Below are 11,560 nucleotides of genomic sequence, written 5' to 3'. Positions count from 1 at the left end.
TACCGAGGAACATGATACCTGAAACATAGATAGAATATAGGAAACTAGTAAATAGGTACTTAATGCTTTTTTCTGATCCAGTGGTAAACAAGTTTATACATACCATTGTTGAGTCGGTTGGAGACAACCAAATTGGCACTTGTTAATCCTGAATGTACCAAAATAATTGCACGCGCTGCAGTTACCATTAGCATGAACAGTCCAGTATCTTCCAATGAACAATCCAGTTACCATAAACTCAATTATTCCTTACGTTTTAGTTACCTCTAGGAGTGATATACCATATGATTAAATCAGTGGTTGACCCTAAACTTTATTTAGCATGACATAGTGCTTCATTTGATTGCTGAAAAGTACACACAAGTAGACTGTTAGATCATAATGTCATGGTGTCCTGAAAAGTACATTGCTGCTAGCTCACTGCTTTATTACTGATCCTAGTGTCCTGTAAATTGCTGACTCACTTTCGGACCAGAGCACCCCATTTAGAACATTTACTCAAAACCCAAGGCCAGCTTAGCCCCTCCCCTTCCCTTCCCAGGCCTTAGGCTTCCTTTGTGTACCCAAAACAAGAAGGGAAAAAAAAAAAAAAAAAAGACGAAGACAAAACACACCAAGAGCGAAGAAGACAAAACACACAAAGCACCAAAGAATCAAAAATCAAAGAAATCAAAGAATTGAAAATTTGAAATAGTAGAGCAATAGAGCATTAACCAATTGAAACGGCAGCTTACAAAAATAAAAAATGAACCAGCAGAGCATTAACTAACACTAACAGACCTGGGATCTCTTATTTTAGACATTAAGCAATGGAGGCGACAAGCTTCATATATAATAAGCATCATCACAATTACTCCTATTTTGGACCTGTACTAACCTTGTACTTAACTCGTCATCATACAACACGAAAAGGAAAGCAGCATATCATATGTACCAGACTACCAGCAATGAAAATCACTATGATCTACAAAAGGAAAACACAAAACAAAATCAATCTCAGCCAAATAGAAAAATTCACGTAAATAAGCAAAATTAGAAGTAGCTAACTCATCCAAATCAAGACTAAGTACCAAAATTAGAAGCAACAAACTCATTCAAATAGATATGAAGAAGTGAACCACTGAAGAACAAATTCTTCTCTTCAAAGTTCAAACTGTCCAATACTCCAATTGTTCAATCCAATTGCAAAATATTGAAATAGATTCAGTACCCAACTACCCATTAAGTCATTAACCAATTCAAACTTAGAACTTACCTTAAGAGACTGAATATGATGTGTGATGCACTCTGAAAATAGAACACCAGAGAGATATTTATAAGCAGCCAGTTATGTTTACATGGAAATTTATACATAACTGACAAACGTGAACACAAGAAAGAAGTGTAAATAATTTCTTTGACATACCAAGATCAATAGAAACCCAAGCCACATGCGTTTAGGTGAAGGGAACGGAAGCATTAAGCGGCCAACACCATAGATGGCAGCTGCAAAGAAATGGAGAAACAAGTGTAATGGACAAGGGTTAAGACCAGAGAGAAGAGAAACTGGTCCATATGAGCAGATGCCTCCAAGCCTCCAAGGGATAAGACAGTGTTGTATCCTTCCCATCTTTGTAAAGAGCGTAACCAAACACTTCTGGGCATCAATCTACTCATTTGCACAATCTGTGGTCAGGAATAGATATTGTTCAATGTTCATCAAAATTTAGGTACTAGTTTAGTAATAATCATTCAACTTCAGTAGAAGTATGAAGTTAAATTAAACAATTTCAAAATGCACACAATTCTAGATTAGGTGATTGCTTACCTTCAAGACCCAACTCAATCAATTTGAGATATCCCCCAGGCTGCAATAGCTCCCCAACAATGAATTTCATGCACCAACCTTCTGAGGCAGAGGAATGAGTTCATGCGGGCAACCATGCTGTTGTAAATCCAGATTTTGTAATATCCAGAACTTTACTTTCTAAATTTTTCCTACAATGATATCAGCATGCTTGTAATCTCTACCTCCCTTTTCTGTTCAGTTGCTGAAGCATGTCTACTCAGTGCATAATGGGCAGCATATAAGTAGCAATGTTAAACAACCAAACAACACCCTTCGAGCCCCAACCGATACTTGATATGTGTAAATTCCCAGGTTGCAGTGGCAGATATAGCTGTAGCAATCTGCAAGGGGTAGGGCACAAGCATTTAATTTTATCAAAAGAATCATATATTCTGATGTAATTAGTTGAGTCGAGTATAAATAAGTTCATTGTACTTCAGTCCCATTTGAGTTATAATGAAGGATATTGCAAGCAAAAAGCCTGGTCTATCCATGAAAGACCAGCCCCTAGAGTGAGTAACGAATATTTATGACATTCTGATGGTGCTGATTTGAAGATACAGAGCATAAGTGTCACACCCCAATCCCTATTAATTGTGAGTTCATAAGCTGTAACAAAAGTTTACCACCAGAAAAGGTACAAGAAAGTAAATAAATTTGAGAAATCCCAAGTAGAACAAAACACAAGTTCAAACACCCACACATATATACAATCCAACACACATTCAGAAGTTTCAGAGTATGATTACACTCTCGATAAAGGTAGAGTTTAACAAAATCAACATATAGTTGGTAGCTTCTTTTAGTAAGACTCTCACCTGGTACAAAATAGGTCCTCTAACCACAAAGAGCAAAAGTTCAAGTACATCCGTCAACACCTTCAAAACACACAAAAGTATCCAACCTTAGAAGTCTTTAATTGAATAGTTATTCATGACTTAGTAAGATAAACAACCAAAAGCAATGAATAAAACTACTCCAAGACTACATGGTAACCTGAATAAAGCAATTTAGAATTATTTTGTCAAACACCTTGTGTGCATGAAACATTGATACTGAACAACAAAAGTAAACCAACAAAATCACACTACAAATAACAAGGTTCCAGCTCCTCTTTCAAGAGTCAAAACAAAATGAAGAGAGAAGGAAATTAACCTTCAAAATCCGTTGAGAAACCAAAAAGATTGATCTCCCCTTAGTTTTGTCAATACCCAAACCAAACCAAATTCTTATCGTTTATTCTCTTCTCCGACCTAATTTCCTGTCCAAAGCAAGTTCTCTACCCACTCCTTAAAGCTCCAGCGGCCTCCCTTTACAAGTTCAAATAAGAACAACATTTGAATAGCCAAAAGGTAAACTAGTTTGGTGTCTTTCTAAACTCTAGCCACGTCAAGCAATTACAAGAGCAAACTTAAAAAAAGAAAAGAAAAAAAAAACAATGCCTTGTTTCAGTCCACACAATAGCAAACACAATAAAGCAAAGATAAAACAATAAAGAAGAAAAAGAAAACAATAAGCACAACAGTGGGATGATACCAAGTTACTAGTCTAGATAACAAGCACTCAATTAAAAAATTACGGATATCACAAGAAGACAACCTCTCTTCCTATGCAGTATAATCAGGCAGAACTGCCATCTTATAGTTATGTTGATTGAAACTTACTACATAGAATGCATTCTACAAGAAGAGAGGTCTTGACCATAAATCAAGAGTCTAACAAATTGCTATTCACTGTTTCCTCTATTATTACAACAGATGATGACCTGAACTAAAAGTTTTGCTAACTTAAAAGGAAGAGAAAAAAATGACCATGGTTATGTGTTAGAATGACTAAAATCTGAAATGACCATACTTGGGTTACCTGATCAAGCCTATCAAGTTAGTTACGAGTTAGATGACTGCAAGCTGGTAATTTTTCACACTTTATAATATACATCTGAAGAAATGCTTACACATATTTATCATGAATTCAAATTTCTCACCATATTCATCAATGGGGGCATGGCAGTCGTAGCTGGTAATAATAAAAGGGCAGAGCCGGCCCTGGGATTTCCAGGGCTCTAGGCGGAAAAAAAAAATTGGGGCTCCCTACCTTTAAATATATTTAAAAAAAATTTCTCTTCTGTACTCTCATTCACATTATCATTCTCATTCTCTTGTACTTGTTCATTATTTGAGTTAAAGTACTTACGAAGGGATCCGGCTTGAAGCTTAACCAATGCCTCTCTCTTTTGCTTCTCTTTTCTTTTTTTAACCCCAGAAGGATACTTCCTAATCGGAGCCATCATAACCTATAAAAGATAAAATAGATATGGAAATTTTGATCTAAACATATTGCCATATAATAAAAAATACCAATGTATCAAACCAACAAAACCATTTTCAATTCAAACTTACTGTCATAGTGCCATACAAATTATACAACACCATTATCCTAATATTAAACAAAGAAAAACAATTTTCAATTAAAACTTTAAGATATGTTTACAATACTTTTGTAAACCGATGAATCATGAAGTTTCTAGTTTAATTTTCATAATTGAGACCCTAATCCATGTGCCTTGTACTATTTTTTTTTTTCTTTTCTTATACAGCTCGGTTCTCATATATATGGTTCAATTGCTCTTTGACCAATAAAGAGCAGCAAAGATGGGAATGAGAAAATAATAAACATATAATGAAGGTATAGAACAATGATCATAACTAGACAACCTAGAAATGAACTACAAAACATTATTCTTACTAAGATTTGATCAGCACAAATGAACCAAGAGATACGAAGCACAGTAGTAGCACAAACAATCAATTTGAAATTAAAGAACAAAGGAGAACCAGAGGCTTTCATCTCTTACATTCCTACAGACCCACTCACCAACCCAGTACCCAAATGCAAATTATCATCACCCAGTACCCAAACACAAATCATCATAACCTAGAATCCTAAATCTCGACCTTTCGTATCTACCCAATTGAAGAACTAGAAGAGACATGGAATTCGAGCAAGAGAGAATTACCTGGACAAATTTCTGGAAGAATTTCGTGACTTTCATCTGAAAAGTGAGGAGAGAGATTTGGGAGAGCACTCAGAGTAGCAGTCGGCGGAAGAACAAAAGTCAGGAACAACCAAAATTTGGAATCTATATGGATCTAATTGCCAAGCCCCATCCTAATTAACTCTTCATAGTCTTCAAAATTTGAACAAAAGAAACAGATTCAGAAGCTCAAATAAGATCAAACCAACAATCAAACAGAGCCCATTTCATTTTCTTCTCTTTTATTTTGTCTTCAATATCCCAGCAACCAAAGCTAGCAAGAAAAGCATGAAAAACACAATAAAAACCAAATCGAACGAAAACCCAGATCACATAAATCCCGGAGAAATTCACCAAAGCCAACACCTTTTTCAAAAACAAAGCTTAAACGAGAACTTGCACCTGATCTAATTCGAGGAGAAAGAGTCGGTGCCGTCGACCTTTGAGGATAGAGGGAGAGGGCTAGTGCCGACGACCGTCCAGGAGAGATTGAGAGAGAGGGACAACGAGTCACTAAGTGATTCACTTCATATTCATGGAGAGACCAAGACAAGAGTCACTGAATGCCGCCGTTTCGCCGCCGTCGACATTGAAGGAGGTTGAGAGTCAGAGAGAGAGAGGTCTTGGTTTTCAGTAATTAGAACACCGAACAGTGTTGGTCATTTTGGCGAGGATAAGAGGAAAAGTAAAATCCAATCACCCCATCCCTAAATAGAAGGAAAACCTAATTGAAATCAAACCCTAAAATCAAAACTAAGAAGAATTGAGAGAGAGAGAAGACGAAGGAGAGAATGAGAATCGAGATATGAGAAAGCTGAGTGAGAAAGAGAGAGGCTGGTTTTTGAGGTTTTCAGTTTTGCGAGTTCTAGGTCAAGCTGAGAGAGCTGATCGAGTGAGAATGACAGAAAATGACTTAATTGCGAGGGATCTATGTCCAAAAGCACAAGTCAAAATAACTTGGAAAATTTTAAAACAAGCTCTACACTCAGACGACATTTAAATGTTGTCTGAATGTCACAAATTCTAGTCAATTAGAGCGTGGCTATTTGAGAGGGAAAATACTCAATCAATTTTTGGATATCGATCCCTCCAAATTTGATAGGAAATCACCACATTCTACAACTACACAAATGTGTTGTCTGAATGCTCACCATTTATCCAAATTTGAGATAGGAAATCACCACCTTCTACAACTACACAAATGTGTTGTCTAAATGCTCACCATTTATCCAAATTTGAGAGAGGAAATCACCACCTTCTACAACTACACAAATGTGTTGTCTGAATGCTCACCATTTTTTCAAATTAAACCAGTATGGTTTTAGTGTATATTCAGACGACAGAAAAAAAAATTATGTCGTCTGAAAAACTCAGACGACATAAAACAAAACTTATGTCGTCTGATGCGTGTCGTCTGAAAGCCTTTTTGGCATAGTGTCACAAGTACAACCATCTGTTTCATAACCTTCCATAACATGCTTATGTAGGTCAACTCGTGACTAAAACCACATGCTCAGATTCTCAACCTAGCATCCAATTACACAAATTCCAGTCAAACAAAACCTCCTCAAGTAATGTTTGGAAATCTTTTGACGCACAACGGCGAGTCACAAAGATCACACTCATTTCCTTCCCACCGAAAGCTTTTGTCATCAACATGACATCAAATGTGAAAACAATGAATCACCTTCCTCTCCTCACCACAGAGCACAATCGTCACCACTATGGCCCTTAAGATAAATCAAACCATCAATCAATAAAATCAAGAAGAAAACAAGGTAATCACAATTCAAAACAAGCGAAACAATTCATAGTAACCCCTGCGTCTAGTTTTAGTTCAGGAGGTCACATTAAGACAAGCAATTCAAGTCATAGTAATCATCATAACCCCACACTCTGACATCCGTAGGTAGCTCCGACCATCACAGCAGTCATCACACAGATTTCACCGGTCATCACACATATAGCCATCATCGTACTGATCATCACACAAATTTCGCCGGTCATCACATAGATAGCAATCATCCAACTGATTATCACACAGATTTCATCGATTCATTACACAAATATTCCTACACAAGCTACCATATCTTAAATCTCAATTAAGACAGTCATACTAGACCCATGGTATCTCAACACATGAAATTCTACAATCACAACTCAATACACAATTTCACCATTCTCGAGCAATAATGAACTCATTTCAATTATTGTTCACATCACAACAAAGCCACCAATATATATATATATATATATATATATATATATATATATACATACATACACAAGTAGTCATCCACTCAAGAATGCCACTAATACCAACTATAGTCATAGTTAACCTAATAACTCCAAGACAATATGATAATTATGCTCATAACGAATATCGTGAGATTTACTCACATCTGAATCCTGCTGCGTCTTCTCACGCTAACCAAGACAAGCACAAATCGCCGCAATCCGCTCAACACAAGCTTGTCAAGTACCTAAACACATACGGTCTCGATTCAGTGCACGAATCACAAAGTGATTGTAGTCTGAACCCCTGTTTTGAACTAAAACGACAAAAGTGACGCCAATCGAGGCGAAACCACATCCGAGACCACCCAAAGTCTCCGGAATACTTCTACGATTGATATGTCAAAGCCACAAGACGATCGAACACTCGAATCCTCAAGGATCAAATAATCGAACGGTTCGAAATCGTAAAAATCATAACATACTCATTCGATCTCCAAAAATTATAATCTATATATCGAAATGCTCGTATCGACGAGTAGATCACAATGAAGAGCAGAAACTGCCCCAGAGGCGGCCGGAACCTGCCGGAAAACACCGCCACAGTGGCGGCGCCGCTGCCGGCCCAAACTCGGAATTTGGCCAAACTTCCTAAACCAAAAATCTTCTTCACAACACGAATTAAAACTTTCCCAACTACATCGAAGTCAAATTATAAGCCAATTGATGAAATTTTACCTTAGAACAAAAGGGGCCGATTTGAAACCCTAGAGTTTCAAATCCTCGATTCGTCCTCCACACGTGAAATTGCTGCAACCCACCTTGGGAGAAACCTTCCCCAGCCTCTGGGCTACAAAACCCCTCAAGAAACACTGGCTATGGTGGCCGGAGGAGGAAGAACTGACAATGGCGATTTTAGCTCCGCCGCGGCTTCTTCTCGTCAACGATTCTCCTTCCACAGCTCGAATCTTGGTGAATTTCTTCCACAGACTTGTAGAGGAGATCGAGGCGAAGAAAGCCCACTTTGTTTGACGTCCTATGGTGGCCGGACGGTGGAGAACGAGGCCGGCGAAGGGAGGTACAGCGCGCGGCTCGCGGAGAGAGAAGGAAGATCGGGTTTCCTTTTAGGGAAATCTGGGTTTTTTTTTGCAATTTTCACAAAAATTCGTCCTTTATACAAAAATGGAAAGTTTTTCCGAAGCTCATAACTTCTTCATACTAACTCCGATATTCGCGTTCCGCATGTCCACAAACTCGTATCGACGCGTTCTACGACTTTCATGAATGAAGTTTTCTGAGAATCACAACGTATGAAAAGTCAACATTTGCGTGCCCCCCCCTAAAACCATACTTTTCGAATAAAAATTCGTCCGAAACACTTCCGCCTCATCCATGCACCACAAAATCTTCCAACAAGCACTAGTTAAATTCCGGAAAATCTTCGGAAAATAATAATGAATTTCCGGGGTACTACACTATATCCCCCCCATGTATTCTACTGTTTCATTAATGGATAAGGCGTCAGAGCAGCCGCACCAGCCCTTTTTTTCTAAAAAAATAATAATAATAAAATAAAATAAGGATAAGTATGTTTATTAGGTGTATAAATAAACTTTTTAGGGGTGGTAATCGAGATCAAAGTTTTTATAGCGACCTTAAAATAAATTTATAATGAGTGGTATTGCTTAATTAGGTTTTGGCCTAAGAAATTTACTCTCCACTACTACAATTTTCCCCTCATTAGCAACCCCTTTTTAGCCACTAAAAATCATCAGTGCCAAAATGAGGCTCTTCACACTGATATAAAACATTGGTGGGTTTTTTTTTCCTCTCACTGATCATCAGTGTGTATGGTATACAGTAGATACAAAATATTATTTGTTTAATCTATATGTCTTTTAATCCTTTTATCAGCTGTGGTGATCTATTCTAGCCGTCCGTCGGATCAGTGAAGAGCTGATCGAACGCTCAATTGACACAAGGCCCCTTTCCTTCTTCTAATCTCTCTTTGTTTTTTCTCCCTCCTCTCTCTCTCTCTCTCTCTCTCCCCTTCAGAGTTCAAATCTGAAGTCGGCGAGACACGCGAATGGCTTCGGACTATCTTGTCTCAGCCCAGGTGACAATCTCAATCTCAATCTCAATTTTGAAATGTTGTTTTGTGTTTTGTATGTGTATTCATTGAATTTGGGGTTGACATTGATTTGCCTCAGTTTGATTGAAATTTGTGGGGCGTTTTCTCCAACTCAAGGATGGAATATTCCAAATCATGAATGGGGTGGTGACTCCGATGATGATTGGGACTTCCAATCTGAACAAGACCGATGGTTCTGATACTTGTTCAGTCTCAGGGGATGTGGGACGGCTGGACCTCTGAAGTTGATGAATTTTTTGAAGGTAGAGTCTTATCAGAGCTATATGCTTCAGAGTAGGAGAGTTATTCCGTGGTCTGGGGATTTAGGTTTGCATTATCCAAACATGTTTAGCTTTATATAGTATGGAATAATCAATGGCTTTCTAGAGGGTAATCGAGTTGTTTGACTTAGTTTTGATCAGTTCCCAGCGATTCGATAACTTGGTAAGTGGCCCTTTGGATCTGTCAGGAAAATATTATGGTGCACCTGCTTTCTACTACGATGTCATGGAACGCAAAACAGCTGGCTTAGCGACCTTGTCAAATCAAATGGAGTATTTCCTGACAGTTTGAAGAACAAATCCATCTGCGGATCAGAACTTTGCTTGCATGAACAACTCAAAAAACCTATCGAACAATGGGCCAGCAGATGGTGAAGCTATGGAGGTCGAAACCTCTAATTGAATGAATATTGCAGAATTCTATCAAGGGTAATTCCTTCCTTTATCTCTCCATGTCTGTTAAGTTTCATGTACATGGCTATACGAATTTACTGGTAATGCCGGAAATTTATGTCATTGTCAGCCAACTACGATCTTCATCTAGTGTGGTCATGGAGCTTGAACAACCCTCATACATTACTGAGGGGGAGTGTATACCTCATTCCATATTAAAACACCTTCTTTTTTTCTTTTATAAAACAGGTGCATCAGTAATAATTGCTTATTAAGCCCATGGGGATTTGATACCTTAAAGTTTCTCACTCAATTTGTATAGGTCTGCATTCTGCATTGCAATAAGACATTTTCTTATGACATCTAGCACTGAATGCAATATGACATTTGGATGTTGTTTAAGTGTACATATTGATCACCACCAGGTTCATTCTTTTTCTTAGCGTAATTTGGGCTCTGCAAGGAACAACAAAAGTTCGTGTACTTCAGTATATTATTCTGTTTATTTGTAATTGCAACTCTCCAATTTTACTGTTGATGTATTATTTGTGAGTATAATTCCTCTTTTTCCAATAGAGAGTGAACTCACTCTTTCCCTGTGTTATCAAATTACAGGTGTCAAGAACAGCTTGTTTTTGGTTTATGGCATCGGTTCAATGAGTTTACTCATTTGATTCTCAAGTTAACTATCTGTTTTTGATTTTGGCTTGAGGTATGTTTTACTTCCATAATTTGCATCTTTCCTTCTGTGGTAGTACTTGTTCTTTACTGTCATTCTAAGACTAAATATGTACACTTTCACTCTTTCCCTGTGTTATCAACTAGGGGATAAAAGAGACCCCAGATTATCAATTATTGGATACGTAATATTACAATTTCGGTGATATCCTTGAATTTACTAAACTGGTGATACTTATTCATTTTTTATTGCTTATCTGCATCTTTACAGGATACAAAATCTGGTCAGGAACGAGCACACTGAAAGTTATAATTAGAGAATTGCTTTATTAGGTAATAAAGAGTTAAAATTCAATGTCACTAACATAATCTCTCTTGCTCTAACAGTGTTTGGAGACTCTGAGGACTGTCAAAATGATACCTGAACTTTCAAACGTATCAATGTGATACCTGGATTTATATTTTCTTGTCAACGTAGTACCTACATCAATTTTCCGTTACGGCTCCGTCAGTTCGAGTCACGTGTGACGCATGTGAGGCCGAAAATGAGGGCAAAAAAGACTTTTCCACTCCATCAAATCCTAAAGGGAAAAATGCACGAACAGTGTCTGGAGGCTCTGAGGACTGTCAAAATGATACCTGAATTTTCAAACGTATCAATGTGATACCTAGACTTATATTTTCTTGTCAACGTAGTACCTACATCAACTTTCCGTCACGGCTCCGTCAGTTCGAGTCACGTCTGATGCATGTGAGGCCGAAAATGAGGGCAAAAAAAACTTTTTCACTCCATCAAATCCTAAATGAATAAATTTAAAATTGATGATAAAAACATAATAATTTTCTATATTGAAAATAAAAGATGATTAATTTTTTTTGCTTTTTCTATTAACCAAGATCAATCCAATATATTCTCAAAAAAAAAAAAAAAAAAATCCCAATCCGATAAGTATGAACCTAACATTTCTTCATGTTCATCT

General features: G+C 37.4%; 1 protein-coding gene and 2 long non-coding RNA genes across 4 annotated transcripts; 1 reads left to right on the top strand and 2 right to left on the bottom strand.

Annotated features, from left to right (window-relative positions):
- Positions 1 to 237: 237 nt before the first annotated feature.
- Positions 238 to 1,630, bottom strand: LOC133719891 (squalene monooxygenase SE1-like). The gene is made up of 3 exons (XM_062146082.1): positions 1,406 to 1,630; positions 1,256 to 1,287; positions 238 to 346 (listed from the first exon to the last, which is right to left on the bottom strand). Exons 1-3 carry the CDS (start codon positions 1,607 to 1,609, stop codon positions 307 to 309), a joined length of 276 nt encoding a protein of 91 aa, XP_062002066.1. The 5' UTR covers positions 1,610 to 1,630; the 3' UTR covers positions 238 to 306.
- A 4-nt stretch (positions 1,631 to 1,634) lies between these two features.
- Positions 1,635 to 4,962, bottom strand: LOC133719892 (uncharacterized). Its single transcript, XR_009851530.1, has 5 exons — positions 4,845 to 4,962; positions 4,022 to 4,121; positions 2,647 to 2,706; positions 1,808 to 2,169; positions 1,635 to 1,665 (listed from the first exon to the last, which is right to left on the bottom strand). It is a non-coding gene; the product is annotated as an uncharacterized LOC133719892 (long non-coding RNA).
- A 4,080-nt stretch (positions 4,963 to 9,042) lies between these two features.
- On the top strand, positions 9,043 to 11,321 carry LOC133719785 (uncharacterized). 2 transcript variants are annotated; one of them, XR_009851462.1, is made up of 6 exons: positions 9,043 to 9,213; positions 9,308 to 9,491; positions 9,651 to 9,938; positions 10,346 to 10,410; positions 10,518 to 10,614; positions 10,852 to 11,321. It is a non-coding gene; the product is annotated as an uncharacterized LOC133719785 (long non-coding RNA). The 2 variants fall into 2 exon arrangements; XR_009851463.1 differs by having other exon boundaries at positions 10,328 to 10,410.
- The last annotated feature ends 239 nt before the right edge of the window (positions 11,322 to 11,560 follow it).

The sequence above is a fragment of the Rosa rugosa genome, chromosome 7 (assembly GCF_958449725.1).
Source record: "Rosa rugosa chromosome 7, drRosRugo1.1, whole genome shotgun sequence".
Classification (NCBI taxonomy): Eukaryota; Viridiplantae; Streptophyta; class Magnoliopsida; order Rosales; family Rosaceae; genus Rosa; species Rosa rugosa.
Note: the sequence above shows the minus strand (reverse complement) of the source record. Positions and strands in the feature narration are given on the sequence as shown.

Coding starts and splice junctions, on each gene's coding strand:
- LOC133719891 (XM_062146082.1), bottom strand. CDS start 1,609: ATGGGAAGGATACAACACTGTCTTATCCCTTGGAGGCTTGGAGGCATC. Junction 1,288..1,405: donor TTGGGTTTCTATTGATCTTG/GTATGTCAAAGA, acceptor TTCTATTTTCAG/AGTGCATCACACATCATATT. Junction 347..1,255: donor ATCATATTCAGTCTCTTAAG/GTAAGTTCTAAG, acceptor TGTACTTTTCAG/CAATCAAATGAAGCACTATG.